The following is an 18,824-nucleotide window of genomic DNA, read 5'->3' as shown; positions in this document are numbered from 1 at the left end:
TCCTTGGTTCCCCCAGTGATTCTACCTTTATTTCTCCCATTTAAACACATTAGTACCCTATCAACACCCCATTGCCTCAGTCATCCTTAAATAACAGAAAAGCGCAATTTTTGAAAACCAGTTTATTGTGAAAGTAATAGTTAAGGCAAGTGTCTTCCTACACTGTCCCATGTTATAAACCTTTAGCCCAGTTGGGGAGAGATATACAGATTATTCTCAGTTATATGGCCCATTGTAAATAAGAATCATAGAAAATTAGGGTATATACTTGGATCCTCTGGATCTTCATTTCCCTGGCAATGTTAGAAGAAGGTCGCACAGTCCCAGGTTTGTACAGCAATGGACAGACTGCTTTGCTTTCTGTGTTGTTTGCAAAACTGCTTCACAGTTTTCTGGTCAATATCTAAATGTATTAAAATGTTCACCTGATCGTTTTATTCCCTAACTCCTAGAAAGACCTGGAAAAGCACCATAAATGCATAATGAAAAACAATCAAGGATAAAGTCAAATCTGGCCTAAATCCAGCGATGTGTTTGATATTCATGGTAAGCGTCTTAGGTTCATAGCATCAGCATCCATTCAGCTCTTAGGCGGAGATGAAATGTATGGAAATTTCATGTCAATCTAGTGATTATGCCGTGGAGATGAGATCTGACGGGACACAGGGAAATGTGCATCTCAAGTAAAAAATATACAGGATTGACATGTGGGACTTGCTGTGTGTAATATAAGAATATGTTAAATGGAGTCACCAAGAAAGAAGGGCAGGGGTCTATGCAATGCAAAGCAGAGGCTCATGGTAGCTACATCCTATCGGGGCAATGGAGAGGGGGGAAATCAATTTTAAAAAAGACAGACAGTTTGCAAATCAAATCCTGAATAGAGCGGCAGCCAATATGTCATGCCTCTCAGAATAAGAAGACATATAAATAAAAGCTCCTCTGACACTCTGATCTACGTCAGAGATCTCCACGCCGGCTGTAGAAGCTTATTACTCCACCATAATGGCTAATGCTGCTCTTCTAGACCTTTAGCTTAGTTCATGCAAGACAAAAATCCATGAAAGCTATTTTTAGTACAGTTGAGAGGCTGTTAGCAAAGCTTTATAAAGGGCAAGGTGTTATTTCTTTCACCGAGAATTCAAGAGCTTTTTACTCATAGGAGATCAATGCTGAACTTAAAAGTTATTGATCAATATGGAGGGTAGTCCTTACTTGAGGAGCTTGGGGAAGCTATCCAATGCAGAGAATCCATATCAATAGAGCTCACTGGCAACACTCAATGGACATCAATAACAAGATGATTCAGGGCATGTTGATATGGTAGCTAGCAGATACCAAAAGTAAAAGTGGTTGAGGGAGCTGGGGTATGCTATTCAGTGTGAGGAACCCATATCAATAGAGCTCACTCCGTGAACTTCAATAACAAGGTGATTTGGGTCATGTCAACATGTTAACTAGCAGACACCAAAGTAAAAGTGGCCGAGGGGCCCAGGCTAAACTATCCGATGCAGGGAACCCTATCAATAGAGCTCATTAGCAAAACTCCATGGACATCACTAACAAGATGATTTAAGGCATGACAATATGGTAGCTAGCAGATACCAAAAGTAAAAGTGGCTGAGGGGCATGAGTTCAGTGCAGAGAACCAACACTTTATGAACATAAATACTAAAGTGACCAAGAGAATGTTGATATGGTCAGGCCCAGATTTGTGAAAAGGCCACCAAGGACGGGCCTAGGCGGCAGGATTTTAGGGGATGGCATGCTGCCCAACACACCCACATTTGTTCAAACACAATAGAGATGTGCAGGAGATTCAATAGTTATTTACATTTTCCTGTGCGCCAATCCCCATGACTCTGGTCCCGATGATGAAAATTTGCACAACTAAAGGGAGGAGACATGGACGACGAATGGCAGTGGGCCTAGGGGTGCCCGCTATGGATATGGTAGCTAGCAGACACGAAATTAAAAGTGGTTAAAGAGCCTGGGGCAAACTATTCAATGCGAGGAACCCATATCAGTTGAGCTCACTGGCAACACACTCCATGAACTTCAATAAAAAGGTGGTTTTGGGCATATTGATACAGTAGCTAGCAGACGCCAAGACTAAAAATAGTTGAGTGTCATGGGGCCTGTGCAGGGAACTTACAGTATATCAATAGAGCCTGGGGCAAACTATTCAATGCGAGGAACCCATATCAGTAGAGCTCACTGGCAACACACTACATGAACTTCAATAAAAAGGTGGTTTTGGGCATATTGATACAGTAGCTAGCAGACGCCAAGACTAAAAATGGTTGAGTGTCATGGGGCCTGTGCAGGGAACTTACAGTATATCAATAGAGCTCACTGGCAACCCTTTTTGGACATAAAACTAAGGTGATTCAGGGAATGTTGATCTGTCGCCTAGTAGATGGAAACATATCAAATGTTACTAATGATAAAATAGATACTATGACTTTATGTACTGAAAAAAAATCATAAAATGATGCCATCAACAAGTGGCCCCTTTGCTGTTGGCCTTATTTGTCTTCCCCTTAAGACACTGGGGTTCATTTATAAACACTGGGCAAATTTGCACCTGGGCAGTAACCCATGGCAACCAATCAGTGATTAGCTTTTTTCAGCCAGCTGCAGGTTGAGCACTGAAAGCAATCATCTGATTGGTTGCCATGGGTTACTGCCCGGTGTTTATAAATGACCCCCAGTACTGAGTATGTGGAAATGAAGGCAAGGCATGCATACAATGAGACATGGACCCACACAAACAAACACACAAGAACATATCCCAAGCAGATCACCATTTGTACACTCATCCTTATCTAGAACTATACTCACAGCTATTGTTTTATATTTTAAATATGATACACTCTAATATTTATATTCTCCTGGAAGATTTGGCCAATCACAATGATTATCTCATGCCCTGTTGGGATCTGTCAGGACCCTAAATCTATGAATTGTATAACTTTCTATCCTTGATTGGCTTTTAGACCCTCTCGTCCGCATTTTATTCCGATTGAATACCTTGTTGTATTCCTGTTTAATTAGGTCTGTTTCATCACTTATCTGCTTGGATTTAAGGCTGCCATGGAATGAAGAGAACAAATAGAGCATGGGGAAAAGCAGTGTATGTTTCCAGTGATTGATAACCTAGTTAAGGTAGGCAGGGTGGTCATGTGTTGACCTTATGACCTAAAAAACAGGAATAATTCAGTGAAGGTCAGGGGGGTGGTTGGAGTACGCTGACCTTATGGCCTAAGTAATAGGAATAATCTATTAAGCCATAAAATACCAAATAGGAGAAATAACAATTAAAACCCTTGTCAAAAAGAGCCTTATTGGTCTTTTCCCTGTGCCTGAGTCACACCACAGTGCTAAGGGTGGATGGTTCCTCAGAGTGCCTCTGCTTGCTTGGTAGGGATTTGAGATACTCAAGGTGGCGCCTAGCATCCTCCTGGTTCTGACGTACATAGTACACTAGATAGGATATGACCATGGCAAACCATCCAAACATGGTGACAAGCATAGCCACGTCTGTTGTTTTCTTGTAAACATTACACAGATCAACCTCTTTTACCACCTGCAGGAAAGGCTTTCCTGCATGTTCCTCTAGTATAGAGTTAGCACACACAATCCCACTGGATGAACCTGGCTCCAGCTCCAACAGTCGGATCATTTCTTGGAGCTCACAGTCACACATCCAAGGATTGCCAGATAGGTTTGTCCGAGCCTTTAGATTGGCAAAGACCTCTTTGCTAACAGTAACCAGTTTGTTGGAAGACAGGTCCAGTGAGTGTAAGTGATCACTCAGGCCCCTTAGGGAAGCAATATCCAAACGTCCCAAGGAATTGTGAGAAAGGTCTAGCTCAATAAGCACAGGGAGGTTATGGAAGGCGTCAGAAGGGAGGTAGGTGATCTGATTGAAGTCTAAGTAAAGACGGTGGGTGTCATTGGGGATGTCCTTTGGTACCTCTGTTAGCTGTGCATTGCTGCATCGTAGAGTCTTGTAGCCGTCCTCCTGAGAGGGGTAACAGCCTTTGGGAAAGGTTGTGGCAGGCTGGAAGCAGAAACACATTAGGACAAAGCTGTGCAACAGCAGCCATGTGGCCAATGAGCACCGAAGATACCAGTCTAAGAAAGGCATGGCCAGCCAGCAGCATACTCAGGTGGAGTTAGGTAGGTGTGGAAGGTGTCAGAGCTTGGGAACTGAGAGGTACTCACATTTTGTCTGGAATACAAACAAAAATATAATAAAGCAGTGGCATCAGATCACAGATATATACCTCTTAAATTAAATGAATATAGCAAGGCAAGCATCTCCTTCCTGCTCCTAATTTAGGGATACTTACCCTTCTAGCTAGCTCTCAACATATTTATAACGGGCTCCTGTTCCAGAGAAATCATATTCAACTGAAAAGAATGGGGCTAGATGTGGGTATGGGTGCCCTTCTTGAGATGACCATGGGATTCAGAAACTCCACAGTTGCCTTGAGCTTCAGGGGACATCTATAAAAATGTTGTCTATGTCAGAATTAGTACTAATAAGCTACTAATGAGCAAATAACATAATTGATAGAATAATATGAACATACAGATAGAACAAGCAGTAGGCCAAAGAACTTGGTGATGAACAGGGGTGCACAATAGCCTGGCTCAGGCCATTCTATGTCTAGAATCATGTCTCCTAAAAAGCAATCTCTTGCTGCCCATTTGCATATTTTATTTTCAACCAACCAGCAAGCGTGCCCAATGAGCTGAGCATCCCAAATGACTAGAACCATAGTTCTTAAAGCTGGATAAGTGACCCAATCACTGTGCATGGCATTCAGGGAAACTGGAGTTTTGTAGGAAGGAATGGTCAAGGTGAAGGTAATGCTCAGGCAGCTGATTTTGCTTTTGGAAGACGACATTGCGTGCAGTAAAGTATGACATGATAGAGGAATATAATTTCTAGTGGTAGATTGAGTTGGCCAAGATGTAATCTCAGCATTAGTGAAGAGTTAAACATGACATGATTCAGTGTGATAATGAATACAAGCGACGAGAGCGAGGGCAGGATCAAGAGTTTCTCCAAGGCAACAAATGTTGACAAAATGAAAGGCAAATTTATTGTTTGTGAAATATCATGGGGACGAGACAGCAGGAGGATGGGGGGGAATCCAATCAATTCAAGTTGGAGAGGCCATCCGTTGAAAAGTTAGACAGCATACACCGTGTGACAGCAGAGAGACAGCCTTGTTAAATGGAACAGAGACAGGGGACACAGGGGGAAGAAGAAACGGACACTGTTTTATTGATGCTTAAAGGTGCCATTTTTTTACCCAAAGGCTTTATTTGTTTTCCTTAAGCAACAGGTGTAAATAAAGAACTGCCGGAGACCAAGGACATAGCCTTGAGGGACCTCAACACATTGACAAGGGGAATAAGTACTGTATATATAAGTGTAGATCTGGATATAAAGAATTAGAGTGGCGTCAGTCTCCAAGTCTGGGTTTACTGTGTCAAAAACAGCAAAGGGAAGAAAGAAAATAATTATAGGTACTTGAGTGTATTGATGTCCGACGATGTGCCAAATGCATAAGCGTCTCTGTGCCAAAACCCCTCTCCGTGTGTCTGTACCCAGGCTGAAGCTTTGTGGAGCGCAGGGTTGGAATTATTGGCCAGCTTGTATCTACAGGCCGAGGATCCGCTATGTGTGACACCGACCTTACTGTAAGGGTAGGACTTCACGGAAGATTTTGGAGTGATCCGACGCGCTGTGCAAAAACGCAGCCGTCAAATTGGATGCGATGGAAATAAGGTAAGTGATTGCATGGTTGGATGGTGTCGCAGCGTTGATCCAATGCGACACGACAGTCGTGTTGCATCGGATAAATGTTGCGACTTCATTCATTTTCATCACTTACCTTATTTCTGTTGCATCCGTTTTGACGCCTGCGTTTTTGCGTAGCGCGTCAGATCGCTCCAAAATCGTCCGTGAAGTTCTTATACCCTTATAGCGATAATACTGTATATTCACCCTATATTGGACCAGGCGATAATACTGTATATTCACCCTATATTGGAACAGATGGGCAACAGGGATAGGGGATGATAATTGGGATGTTGATTACGGAATCCTTTTAAATGATGCTATAATCAGCGGCCGCACCCCCAATGGCAACAAAAATTGCCTCCTCGCCTAATGAGAGAAAAGGTCAACACGAAGCAATTTCCCAATATATAATTATTACAAATGAAATTATTTTAACACGAGTTATAAATGAAAATGTTTGCCAGACCACAGAAACAAAAGTATCAAAAGTATCAGCTCTCTGGCCAAGAGTCCATCTCCCACAATGCCTCACATGCCTCCATGTAATATATTCCCTTGTTCCCTTGTGGCCTAGACAAACCAAAAGCACTTTAGCAGGGATTATATCCATCAGATAATATATGTGTTTACATCCAGCAAATCCAGTGTACTTCTGTTCGACACTGATCTTTATCAGGGACCAGCAGCTGCTATGGAATTACACTATTTAGGAGACGATGGGTTAATAAGGGTGGAGGGATTGGGGAATTCTTGGTGAATCAACGGCACATGTTCTGAAACCATCACATCCATAGTCAACTCATTGATTTAGATGTCAATTTGGTACTTTATCTTAAAATTAACTTTTAGTATGACACTGCTCAGTTTGCATGTGCATTTTACTTCTGGAGCCTTAGATTTAAAATGTGCTTTTTGGTTGCTAGGGTTTAATTATCCTAGCAACCAGAGACACATTGGGCACATGGAAAATGAATAGCAGAGCAATAACATCACAACGGCAAAAAAAAAAAAAAGAACCCTCACAGTCCATAGGGGGGTTTATTTCTAAACACTGGGCAAATTTGCACCTGGGCAGTAACCCATAGCAACCAACCAGTGATGAGCAAAAGCAAACATATGATTGGTTGCTATGGGTTACTGCCCAGGTGCAAATGTTTATAAATGAGCCCCCATTTGCAGGCTGGAAATAGGCAGTATTAAAAAGTGAGCATTTTAGATACCAGCCAAAATAAGTAACAAAGACCAATGGAAAATCGGCGTAATATACTATAAGTTAATATATAATATACTAAAAGTTAAATTAAAGGTGAACTTCCCCTTTCAGGCAATAACTGATGCATTTTCTGGAAACCTGTTATCCGGAAAGTTCCGAATTACGGAAAGGCCGTCTCCCATAGACTCCATTTTATCCAAATAATCCAAGTTTTTCTGTGTAATAATAAAACAGTCGCTTACTTGATCCCAACTAAAATATAATTAATCCTTATTGGAAGCAAAACCAGCCTATTGGCTTTATTTAAATGATTTTGTAGTAGACTTAAGGTATGAAGATTCAAATTAGGAAAAGATCTTTTATCCAGAAAACCCCAGGTCCTGAGCATTCTGTATAACAGGTCCCATACCTGAAATAATAAAACAGTAGCTTGTACTTGATCCCAACTAAGATATAATTAATCCTTATTGGAGGCAAAACCAGCCTATTGGGGTTATTTAATGTTTACATGTTTACATTTTAAGGCATGAATTACAGAAAGATCTGTTATCCAAATACCCCAGGTCCCAAGCATTCTGGATAACAGTTCCCACACCTGTACTGTACACTTGATAATGTACCTAATGTGGGAAATGTCTCTCTCTCCTCCTATTGGATCACCTTAATTAATTTCATTGTCACTTGAAGCATGCCCACTTTGCATGAGCTGATGAGCCCAATTAGAGGCAGGCAATATGGCAGCCAATGGGGGAAATAATTCCATATTCATTTTAGCTCCCTGGTTCTGCACACTGTGAAGGTGGTTTGGGTTGGACACTTACCAGCTATAATAATAATAATAAACGTGGCTTTCTTCCCCCTTGGAATTGTCTTGATGGGTTGAGACAGGAGAGGATACATTTTCCGCTAAGAGAGGGCTGCTGGGAATTACAACAGATGGAGCACTTAGAGTTGCAGCTCCTGTATTAGAGAACATTATGCGTCACGCCAAGAAATGATATCTTTTATAGTATAACCCTGAGGCGATCTATATTGCCTGCACTGATGTCTTATATCAAAATATATTCATTCCTCTATTTTGCAGGTGGCTCACCTTTCACGGAGATGGACAGTAGAAGGGTGGCTCTTCCATTGCTTGTGCAGGGGATCTTATTCCATGGAGGCCTGAAACCATAATAGCTACATCAATAACATGAAACAGAATCCTAAGAGGATGATGTAGTAACAGATGGGTCTTGTAACTCATAGCAACCAGTTTCCTTGAATGGTGGGTACCTTGGTTGTTAGAGAACTTTGCCACAACTCTGAAAGTTGCCGTTAGAGAACTGGTACCATGGACTGAATATAATTCATGGATACAAAAGGTCCATTGGCAGAGCTGGTTCCAGTGCAACAAGCAGGTTCAGTTTATAGAGCAGTGGTGTTACCATGACATTAAGGAATTGCTTCAGCCTTTTAAATTGAATTGTCGTTATCTGCCAAGAAGAAGAAAAACCCAGGCCCCAAATGACAATGAGTAAACAGAGTTTATCTTTCTTTATCTTTTTATGGCAGTGTGACAAATGGGTACAAACCACCATGTTTTTGCGCGTAGAACCCTGTTCCGTTGATAGTGGTGATGGACACTAGTCCTCCCACCCTTAGACGTCATTAAGGCGCACAAACTAGGGAGCACCAATGGGTGCAAGACACAGTGGCACCCTACTTGTATCCTACTCCCTGGATGCAATTGCTCTATATCTAAAAACCAAGAGGAGAGGCACCCCTTCATTCTCTAGAACAGGGTTCCCCAACCTTTTTAACCCGTGAGCTACATTCAAATGTAAAAAGAGTTGGGGAGCAACAAAAGCATGAAAAAGTCCCTTGGGGTGCCAAATAATGGCTATGATTGGCTATATGGCAGCCCTATGTGGACTGGCAGCCTACAAGAGACTCTACTTGGGACTATAATTAGTTTTTATGCAATTAAAACTTCATTTCAAGCTTGAAATTCAAAAATAAGCCCCTTCTTTGAGGACACTGAGAGCAACATACGAGGGATTGGAGAGCAACATGTTGCTCACGAGCTACTGGTTGGGGATCACTGCTCTAGAACATGGGTCCTTAGCCTTTTTTACCCGTGAGCCACATTCTAATGTAAAAAGAGTTGGAGAGCAACACAAGCTTGAAAAAAGTCCCTGGTGGTGCTAAATAAGGGTTGTGATTGACTATTTGATAGCCTCTATATGGACTGGCAGCCTACAGGAGACTCTGTTTGGCAGTACACCTGGTTTTTATTCAACCAAAACTTGCCTCCAAGCCTGGAATTCAAAAACAAGCACCTGCTTTGAGACCACTGGGAGCAACATCCAAGGGGTTGGGGAGCAACATGTTACTGATGAGCTACTGGTTGGGGATCACTGTACTAGAACTTACACCCAGGGAATAATGACCCCTAGAGAGTTCTCTAAATTTTCTGTATTGTTCCTCATCCCTGGACGTCCCTGCTCCTGTGCAGCGTAAGATCCCATTTACACACACCAGTATCAGTTTCATCTGGAGCAAATGAACCTGCCTATATGTTACTGCAGAATGAGAGGAACCCAGAGCACCCAAATGAAACCCATACAAGTCCAGATCACAAATTAATAGAGGTGCCCCACGCAGCAAAATCCATCTTGAACCTGTCTAGGACTCCCTTTGTATGGTTATCCCTCCATATCCCCAAAATCCATCCAACTAATGATTTCATGTCCTCTGATTCATTTACTCATATAATTAGACGGTAATTAAACTTCCTCCAAGAACAAGGGATGACATCACAGCGACACTTCATCACAGCCAGACTGACAGGATTGGGTATTAATTTGAGTACAATTGGACAACTGAGTTACAGCTGCAGTTTCTGAACGCGCTTTGCTGTCCCAGGGATAAGCCATTGCTGCTTTCCAGTTAAAGGGGGTCTGGCTGTGCGGATTCAAGTAGGGAAAAGAGGTGTAAAGAAATGGTGGTCTCACGATTACGAGGAGATCAAACAGTCCCTGTGGGTGGGAAGGGAACACCCTAAGTTTCTGGACTTCAGCTGGTTGTAAATCAAGTCACAGGCAATAGGCTTAGATTGAATGACTGAATGCGCCGGTCTCAACCTCTAACTCTCAAGTCAAGGGAGGTCAATGGTTTACTTAGATCTTTTGTGGTTCACTTGGGTTACTTAGAACTCTTCCTTTCCCTATGTCCCTAGTCTCAAAAGGATGCCTTGGGATGGAGGCTTTACAGCTACATGATTCACATCAGTGCCAGTCCCAGAAGAGCTTACAATCTAAGAGCCCTATCACATTCCAATCATTCCTTGCCCCAGTGATCTTACAATCTAAGGACACTATCACATTCATATCAGTCCCAGTGAGTTTACAATCTAAGGTCCCTATAACATTCCCATCAGTCCCTGCCCTAGAGAGCTTACACTCTAAGGGCCCTATCATATTCCCATCAGCCCCTGCCCCATTGAACTTACATTCTAAAGGGCACTATCATATATCAGTTCCTGTCCCAGTGAGCTTACAATCTAAGGTCCCTATCACATTCCCATCAGTTCCTGTCCCAGTGAGTTTACAAACTAAGGTCCCTATCACATTCCCATCAGTTCCTGTCCCAGTGAGCTTACAATCTAATGTCCCTATCGTAGTTACACACACACACAATGGTAATTTGTATCAGGAGCCAGTTAACCTGCCTGTATATTTTCGGAGTTGGGGGGCAACCGAAGGTACCCAGATTAAACCACATAGATATTAGCAGAACATACAAACTCCCTGTAGCTGGTGTTTAAACCGGATTTCAACTCAGGACCCCTGTGCTGTAAGACAGAAGTGCTCCCCACTGAGTGCCAATGTTAAAATATATACATAAGGGGTGTCCCCGTTCTTATTGAACTCCCCATAATTAGTTGTAGTTTAACATCAGGTTGGACATCCCTGATTTATGGGAGCCACCAATAGCAAATCCCCCCTTCTACCCTGTATAAATACACACACAATCATTTTGTACTGGGAGGAACAAACATCATATAACGCAACTCCCAAAAAAAGTACCGATCTTTTTTCTGTATGCAGAGTTCTTGCATCACCTCCTGTTGGCGTCTGCCTGTCTGTCCACAGGGTCTGATCATAGAAGCCCCATTTTATAAGAAGACTTAAAGAAATAAAATGTTCTTACCTGAATATTCTTCTCTTCCCATGCTTGCCCCACTTAAAGATACAGACACTGAGCCTGGGAATCCCACCATCTACAGCCCCGACATAGCAGATCTCCCCCAAATAAGAGTCCGGTCTACGAGCAACAGGCTTCTTCTCAGCATCATCATCATCAGGAATGAGAAAGTTGAGCCGGGGAGATAGGAGGATCCATCCTATGCAGGGACGGAATGAAGTGATGAGCCAGGGTCTCCAGCATCAGCCTGGTCCTGTTGTGCTACTCATGTAACAGATCATCCCTGTGCTGTGCTCCAGCCTCACCTCTCCATAACAAGCTCTATGTTTTCCTACACGAGAAATGAGGTCCCTCTGCTGGGGATTGGAGACTCCTCCTGATGTGAGAGAAGGAGGGAGAGGCTGGGGGGAGCCTTGGATAAGGAGAGAGGACAGGAGGCATCGGCTCAGGATCCAGGGAAGGAGATGGGAGAGAGGTAAATGACAGAGGGAATGACATGGCATTGAGACAAGGGTGCAAGGAATAATGGTTGGTTTAACAATACAGAGTGTCAGCACTCCTGGTTCCGACTCATGAAACAATGTAGCAGAAGCCAGCTGATTAACAGACCTGGGGGATTAAACTGACACCTGCAGCCTTGTTTCACCAGTCAGAACCAAAGAAAAGAATAAATCCGGCTTCTAATGTTATATACAAATGACTTGGAATCGTGCGATAAATGGACAGTGGAAAGTTACTCTGCATCAGCTTTTCTGCTTTTGGGTGGAGTTCCCTTTCACACGGGAGGAGAAATAATGCAATTCCGCTGCTGGCAATAGTCATTTAGTTTGCGCCATGCAAATCACACGAAAATAAACTGCCTGCTGCTTGGAAATGGCTCTTAACCTTTACTGACAGTTAGGAAAACAGCTGCTTCATTATCCACTGGGAGAAACACTATCCACTCTCCCTGCTGCCAATGCCTTGGAGATACGGTATAGAACCTCATTCTGGGTCTGCTGCTGTACTACAACTCCCAGCATTCTTACATAACCAATGCTGCCAGGAATTGGAGCAGAGAAGTAGTACATTTGCCCAGAGGCATGGAGTCAGATGTAAAATGTAAATGCCACTATATCCGGTTTATCCGGCCGGGTTTTCTAGGGCATTTTAACATGGGATTTGCCCTGGGATGTCTTGTAGGATTCGATGTAGAACATGACGCTGACACTGGCCATACAAAATAAAAATGGATCAGGCATGTTTAAAAATGCCATTGGCTAACAACTGCCTGGTCACACTGATGTCCCTCACATTAAAGGTCCAGTATGATCCAACCCGTGGCCTCTTAAATTGTCCTTAAATTGCCAATGTCTCCAGCTATTCCTCAGCCAGATGATTGAGTGTCACCAGACGCACATGACAGATTGAGAAGGTGAAGAAGGATCTAGATGAAGGGGCCCTCCATCTCTAAATGATCCACTCATAAGGTTTTTCCAGGGATTTTGATTCGGGAAGGAAGCACATTGGAGAGACTTCAGCTGAGGTTTCTTTCACCTTCTTCTAAATAAGTTGACAGTTAGTCAAGTTTCATTTAGACAAAACCAGGAACTTGATGGACATCTCTTGTTTTTTTAACCTAAATTACTATATATAATGCACGATGTACTACTTCAACATCTGGCAAGTGGAAGCCCACTGGTCCTTCAGTAACAGTTATTTTTCTTCCCTATTAACAACATTGCAACACGGTTATTTTACAGGTTAGGCCAGATGGCAACCCTACCCACCAGAGACATATGTATGTGATAGGTTGAACTTCTGAGTGGCAACCCTACCCACCAGAAAACACTAAGACAAACCCAAAAGTACATCTGTTTTCGATAGGTTGAACTGCCAGATGGTAGTTCATTTGTATTTTTCATTGATAGGAATAATAGGTGATCTCATGGACGGCATCAATGGGTCTGTTATGTATATCTGCATTAAAGAACTTAGTTCAAGTGTAGGTGGAGTTGGCAATACATTAGCAGTTTTATGTGCATTTTTGAGTCCCTATGATGCCTTTAGTATACTCTATTTTTCTACTTTCTTTTCTCTTGAGCCCCACCAATATTTTAGCCATTCATATCACTCCGTGCCTCAGTGGAGCTTTACAATCTAAGGTCCCATCTGCACACACTAGGTTCAGTAATTATCATGAGCAAATTTCTTGAAGTGCAGGAGGAAAGTGGAGTGTCCAGAAGAAACCCACCTAGAGGGAAAACATACAACCTCCACGATGATCATAACCTGGCAGAAAATGAACCTAAGACCCACAGCACTGCAAAATTGCAAAACATATATTATATAATAATATGAAATAACCCAAACACGTGGGATTCTAGGCTCAGGGTATCACTGCCTAATCTGTGCTGAGCTTCATGAGTGACACTGAGCTTCTAGGCTGAGGCTTATCTGACCAACCTTTGCTCTGCAAGGGATCATTTAGCCTTTTCACTTCCATAGAGCAAAGCACAAACATTGATTAGATTTCAGACTCTTCTCAATTTATTATATTCAAGGATACGGCAACCCCCAACCCACCGGTTTTTTTACAGGAGTACAGTTCCTAGCAGCCACCATCCGCTAGCTGCAAAGGCTTAGAATTCAGCTATGGCATGAGTGACAGTGATTGTCTATACCTGCTTAAGGGCATGTGTTCTTCTAAGGTGACAGTTGGTTTGCTGATATTATAGGAAAGGTCACATAAGAAGGATTTGCACTAGAGGCCATTGGATTGAAGCAGATGGGTCTCATTGCTACAGAGCTGCTGGTTGACTTCATATTAGTGCCACTGTCATATTCAGGGCACTTGGGGCATTTTCCCTGAACCCTAAAATAGATGGCTATTATTATTATTACGTGCTAAGTATATCCTGGAGCCATTCAGAAAAGAACCAGCCATTGGCCCAGATTACACATTCTCTTGGGATGAATATGCTGATAGTCTAGTGTTGGCTAGGTAGCTGCCCCATCTGGAGGTGTAATAACATGAGCACCGTATAAATAAAGTATAGTATAATACTGTTAAACCGCTTACCCATAGCCAAGCAAATAAGAGGGAGAGGTCTTCTGTTCTATGAGTGAATAGAACTTTCTCCACACTCCTATCCCCAGGGCAGTTGTTGTGAGTAATGTTTTTCCATCGCTGATGGGCTGGCAGTTGGCACGTGCAAAGCTGTGGGCATGGGCTCTAAACAACAGTATTGTTCCTATGTGTCTGAATGGCCTCTCGGAACCCTTGAGACTTGCCTCAAAAGGATGCATCGGCAAGGAGTTTATAAAATATCCATCAAACAAATCAAATAAATGGCCATGTAAAGGGGAAGTATTGTCAACATGAAATGTAAAATCAGCCTCATCATAAAAATATAATCAACATCCCCCTCTCAGATTCTGTCTCTCTACATGCAGCTTTGTGTTGGAGTTGGTTATTTTGAAAGACAGCTCTACCAACCTTGTCTTACCTTGCAAGGGAATTTCAGGCCTAGATATAAACTCATTCCAATATGTGCTAAACACAAAAGGCAGAAAGAGTTTCCTGCACTCACTTTCAGGAGAACCCAACACAATGGAGGGTACGGAGGTCAGACCACCGGCAATAAGAAATGGATGTGTCTCTTCTCCAGCACAGAAGAACTTCATGGCAGTATCCACATGCTGTGACACATTGTATATATATTTATGTGTCAAGCAATGATTTCCCATGGGCATAAGCAATCGGAAAAATGGAGCAGAGCAGAACCAGCAAGGGGTAAAATGTAATTTGCCTTATAGTAGCCCAAATCAGGATTCAAGTTTTAATCTGAATAAGGCATAAAATGATATGACTACAAGTGAGGCATAGTAAGGCTATCCTTCTTTTGGTCCATGTTCATTTGTAAATGGGGTATCCCAGAAACTCCCCAAATCCAGCTGAAGAGTTTGGTGCATCTCTCCAGCAGCCTTGCCATTGAGAACACAGCAGAAACCTAAGTTCAAAATATTTAAAATTCTGACTGCCCTGGATGGAATCATTTGATGCCAGCTGACAGTAAGATCTGGCAGTGAGTCCAGACAAATATGAATCATTAATAGGAAAGGGACTGTAAATTGATAAGTAACTAAGACACCGGAGCTGGTTTAGGGAGCCCCATTTCTGTATCAGACCCACCTTAAAGCCACCAAGCCCCTTGGGAAACCCAGGTTAGAGTCAAACTGTGTCCACCTGTTGTAAAACTATGGTTCATAATACCCAGGGAATAATGGGACGTGTATCTCTGAATAAACACCTCACGCCTACCCCTACAGAGTGAATATGGCTACAATTGAGCCCCAAGTGAATCCTGGGAGATTTAAGAAGTGAACCATTTAGTACGGAATTGAAAAGGTTAATTGCACTCAGGCAGAGAAGAGAGAGAGAGATTGCTCTATATATGGGAAATAATTGGTGTTTATGTGGAATATTCTCTCATGGGTACCATAGCTACTTAATGATTTTCCCTGTGCCACTTTATAGCTGGAGGGTTGACACTTTCACAAACCCTTTCTTCCTCTGATTAATCTTCCTCTTCATCCCCATCTATAAACTCAAACCCCTAGCGCAGCAATTAATTAAGCAAAATTTGCATTATATTAGCGCCAAACAGCTTTCATGTCTGTCGTTCAGTCCCATGGCAGATGGAAAGGACAAGTACACCGACCCTGCTGAAAATCCCGCACTTGCCCCAACCTGCTGCTTCTGCCAATCCTTTTTCATGATGGCCCCATGCAGCTCATATCACATGGCACCAAGGATTTTGGGGCAACTGAGACAGTGTCATTAGTCACAATTTCCAGTCTAGTCTCAAGGACCACCATTTTTCAGATAAGTGGGTTACATCTGCCAGTCACTGCCTTCATTTGCCCCTTGACAATAAAGCTTTTTACATTCATATAAACATAAAGCCAGAGGGCACATGCCAATGCAACTGGCAACAATTGATGGATTTGACATCAGATATACAGGGAGATACCAGGAAACCAGAGTAATATGATATGAGAAGGAGTTCAGTCTCAACTGCCGCCTAGATCTAATGTAGATGGAGATCGAAATTTCAGAAGATCCCTCGTCCGAAAAGCTCCAGGCCCTAAGTATTCCAGGTAATAGACCCTATACCTGTATATACTGTGTCCCCTACAATAAAGACTGACTGCAATGTACTATAGAGTCAACATTTCTACGTGTTGCTTAGCAATGGGCAGTGTCAGCTGTGGCTGCCGCGGTCCGTGCGAAAGGGGTTAAAATCATAAAACAGCTTTTCAAATGTGGCCTGTATTAGCATGTAAATTAGCAATTAATGGAATCGATAACTCAGAGACAAATGAATGGAAATTTCGCGAAAATAGAGGAGAATCTCATTCGATTTCATTGGTTTCTATATGGCACCCACAGTAAGAGGTTGGAGCTTAGGCATCTGAAGCTTTAAGTCATAGAGCTGATGTACATTCTGTTGTGGACAACAGCTTCGTATAAGGAGTTAAAGTGATATTTAAAAAGAAAAATCAGCTTTGTGTCTGTTGTGCAAGCAACTGTCACATTTAAGAGGCAACAGTAAACATGATATAGTGCTTGATTTATTATTCTGGAACTGCCCACAAGCTTCCCATTCTAATCTAGGCTTTGGGCAAGATGATACAGAGGCCATTTCAGTAAAGTCAGCGAGTGCGCCCATTGAGCAAAAATAAAGCAATCGCCTGAAGTGCAGTTCCCCGCTGAGAAAATGGGAGTCATTTAATGCAGTAGATGCTCAGCTTTGTAATGGAGAGGTGGGGGGGGGGTTCCGCTGTGAATCAACAAGAAGAAGAAACCTCAGGATTGGAAGCAAAGGTGAATCTGTTCCTCCAGGAGACAAAGTAATAGAGGTCATTATATTAAGCAGAAACAATTACTTAAAGGAGAACTATACTTTCTGAATGAAACATAATCAGTAGATCAATTATAGCCTAATAAGTGAACTACTAAAGAATATTATTAAATCGGCATATACACATCAGTAAATATTTGGCTTCTGCATCTTCTTGAGCCTCCATTTTGTAAGGCGCTGTGCGTGTCACTCATTGATCACCTGACAGGAAATGAGGCAGGTAAAACAGGAAGACGTGTGAGGGTAAAAGGCACAGCTCTGTCCATTCATTGGAATGATGTAAGCTAGCATGTATGTGTGCCCTTGGTTTGTGTGAGAGCACAGCGCCTTATAGGAGCCAGAGGGACAGACTTTCGTACTTAAAGGAGAACTGAACCCTGAGCAAATCTCAGCCTCAACACTGGCCCAAAAGCTTTCCCCTTTTAATTGGTTATTAAACTGAAAACTGTCCCTGAGTGAGTGTGCCATAAACTTGTCCCAGTGTTCAGGGGTAAAACTCCTTTTACAGTGAAGATCTGAGTTTACTAATAGCGTTGGACTGAGGCTCACTGGGGTTGCAACTAAAAGGGAGCTCCTTGCAACCTCCAGCTCCACATCTCATTCCTTTTGCCTCCTCCTGTAATGGAGCAGCCTGGGCAAGGGAACAGGCCTGGGTCATTGGAACCCATGTTGGCCAGGACCCACCAGGCCCGTTTACTAATGTGCAGTAAGTTGGGTTTTGGATATGTTTTGCACACAGCAATGTCTCAGTCGTTAAATAAGGCTCCCAGCATCCCGTGGCATTGCTCTCCTAGCATAGAGGTACCAAGGAATCCCATTGGCCAACTTTAGCCTATAAGAGTTGTGTATAAGTGAACAGATAAGCAGATTTTAAATGCCATCTACTGATAATTCTGCTCAGGTATAAATTAATGTAACGTAAGTATGGAATCCAATTATCCCATGCATAATTAGCCCTGAGGCTCAAAGATGTGACCATGACATTTACTTGAGGAGTATGTATGAAATGTCTGTCCATGCAAATTCCATTCCTCTACCAGTGAAATGATGAGCTAAACATTTTCCTCAATGCCCATGTTTGAATGGAAATGCTTGGCTAGAAGTGACACTGATACAAAGGGGCAACAAAGGAGAAGTCTTGACGTTATCTATATATTGTGTGTTTAAAGTATAAGGATAAGTTCCAGTCTCCCTACCTGTCTCATTAATAAGACACTTCCCATAATGTGACCATCAGGACATACAAAAGCTTAGTGTCAGATGGTGTTTTATTGTGAGGTGCTGACACTAAATGTTCAATGGAAGACATTGTTGTAGGCAACTAATGAAGTGTAAAATGCACTGTGACACCAAGCACTGCTGCACTAAATAACCATTTATTGATCAACATTCCCATTCAAGTGTGTGCCTTCATCAGTCGCACACGTAGTAGTGAAATGTCAGTCGATTCATAGTCCTGTGAAATGTGGCGCGGCAATGAGAAGCTTTGATGGCTGCCCCAACACTGGATCTTCAAGTCTTTTGTGTGTGGCATCTGAGGATGGTTGGGTTGTTGGTCTGGAATGGTCACTTTCAGGTCAAGGGAAGAGTGAGAAGGAGATAACAGAGGAAAAGGGAAAGTACAATGATAAGAAAGGGGTGAATCCGAAGAACACAGCTCAAAAAAGCAGAAGGTGAAAGAAAAGGAAAAGGG

The 18,824-nt window shown here is 42.6% G+C and overlaps 1 protein-coding gene across 2 annotated transcripts; it reads right to left on the bottom strand.

The window, feature by feature from the left end:
* Window positions 1-3,084: 3,084 nt before the first annotated feature.
* On the bottom strand, window positions 3,085-11,357 carry LOC108702486 (leucine-rich repeat-containing protein 3B). 2 transcript variants are annotated; one of them, XM_041578829.1, is made up of 4 exons: window positions 11,232-11,357; window positions 8,131-8,201; window positions 4,359-4,515; window positions 3,085-4,237 (listed from the first exon to the last, which is right to left on the bottom strand). In XM_041578829.1, exon 4 carries the CDS (start codon window positions 4,151-4,153, stop codon window positions 3,371-3,373), a length of 783 nt encoding a protein of 260 aa, XP_041434763.1. In that variant the 5' UTR covers window positions 4,154-4,237; window positions 4,359-4,515; window positions 8,131-8,201; window positions 11,232-11,357; the 3' UTR covers window positions 3,085-3,370. The 2 variants fall into 2 exon arrangements, with proteins under 2 accessions (XP_041434763.1, XP_018093460.1); XM_018237971.2 differs by lacking the exon at window positions 4,359-4,515.
* Window positions 11,358-18,824: the final 7,467 nt, after the last annotated feature.

Source organism: Xenopus laevis, chromosome 9_10S, assembly GCF_017654675.1.
Source record: "Xenopus laevis strain J_2021 chromosome 9_10S, Xenopus_laevis_v10.1, whole genome shotgun sequence".
Taxonomy (NCBI): Eukaryota; Metazoa; Chordata; class Amphibia; order Anura; family Pipidae; genus Xenopus; species Xenopus laevis.
Note: the sequence above shows the minus strand (reverse complement) of the source record. Positions and strands in the feature narration are given on the sequence as shown.

Excerpts from the sequence above, each read along its gene's own strand:
- LOC108702486 (XM_041578829.1), bottom strand. The coding sequence starts at position 4,153 with ATGCCTTTCTTAGACTGGTATCTTCGGTGCTCATTGGCCACATGGCTG.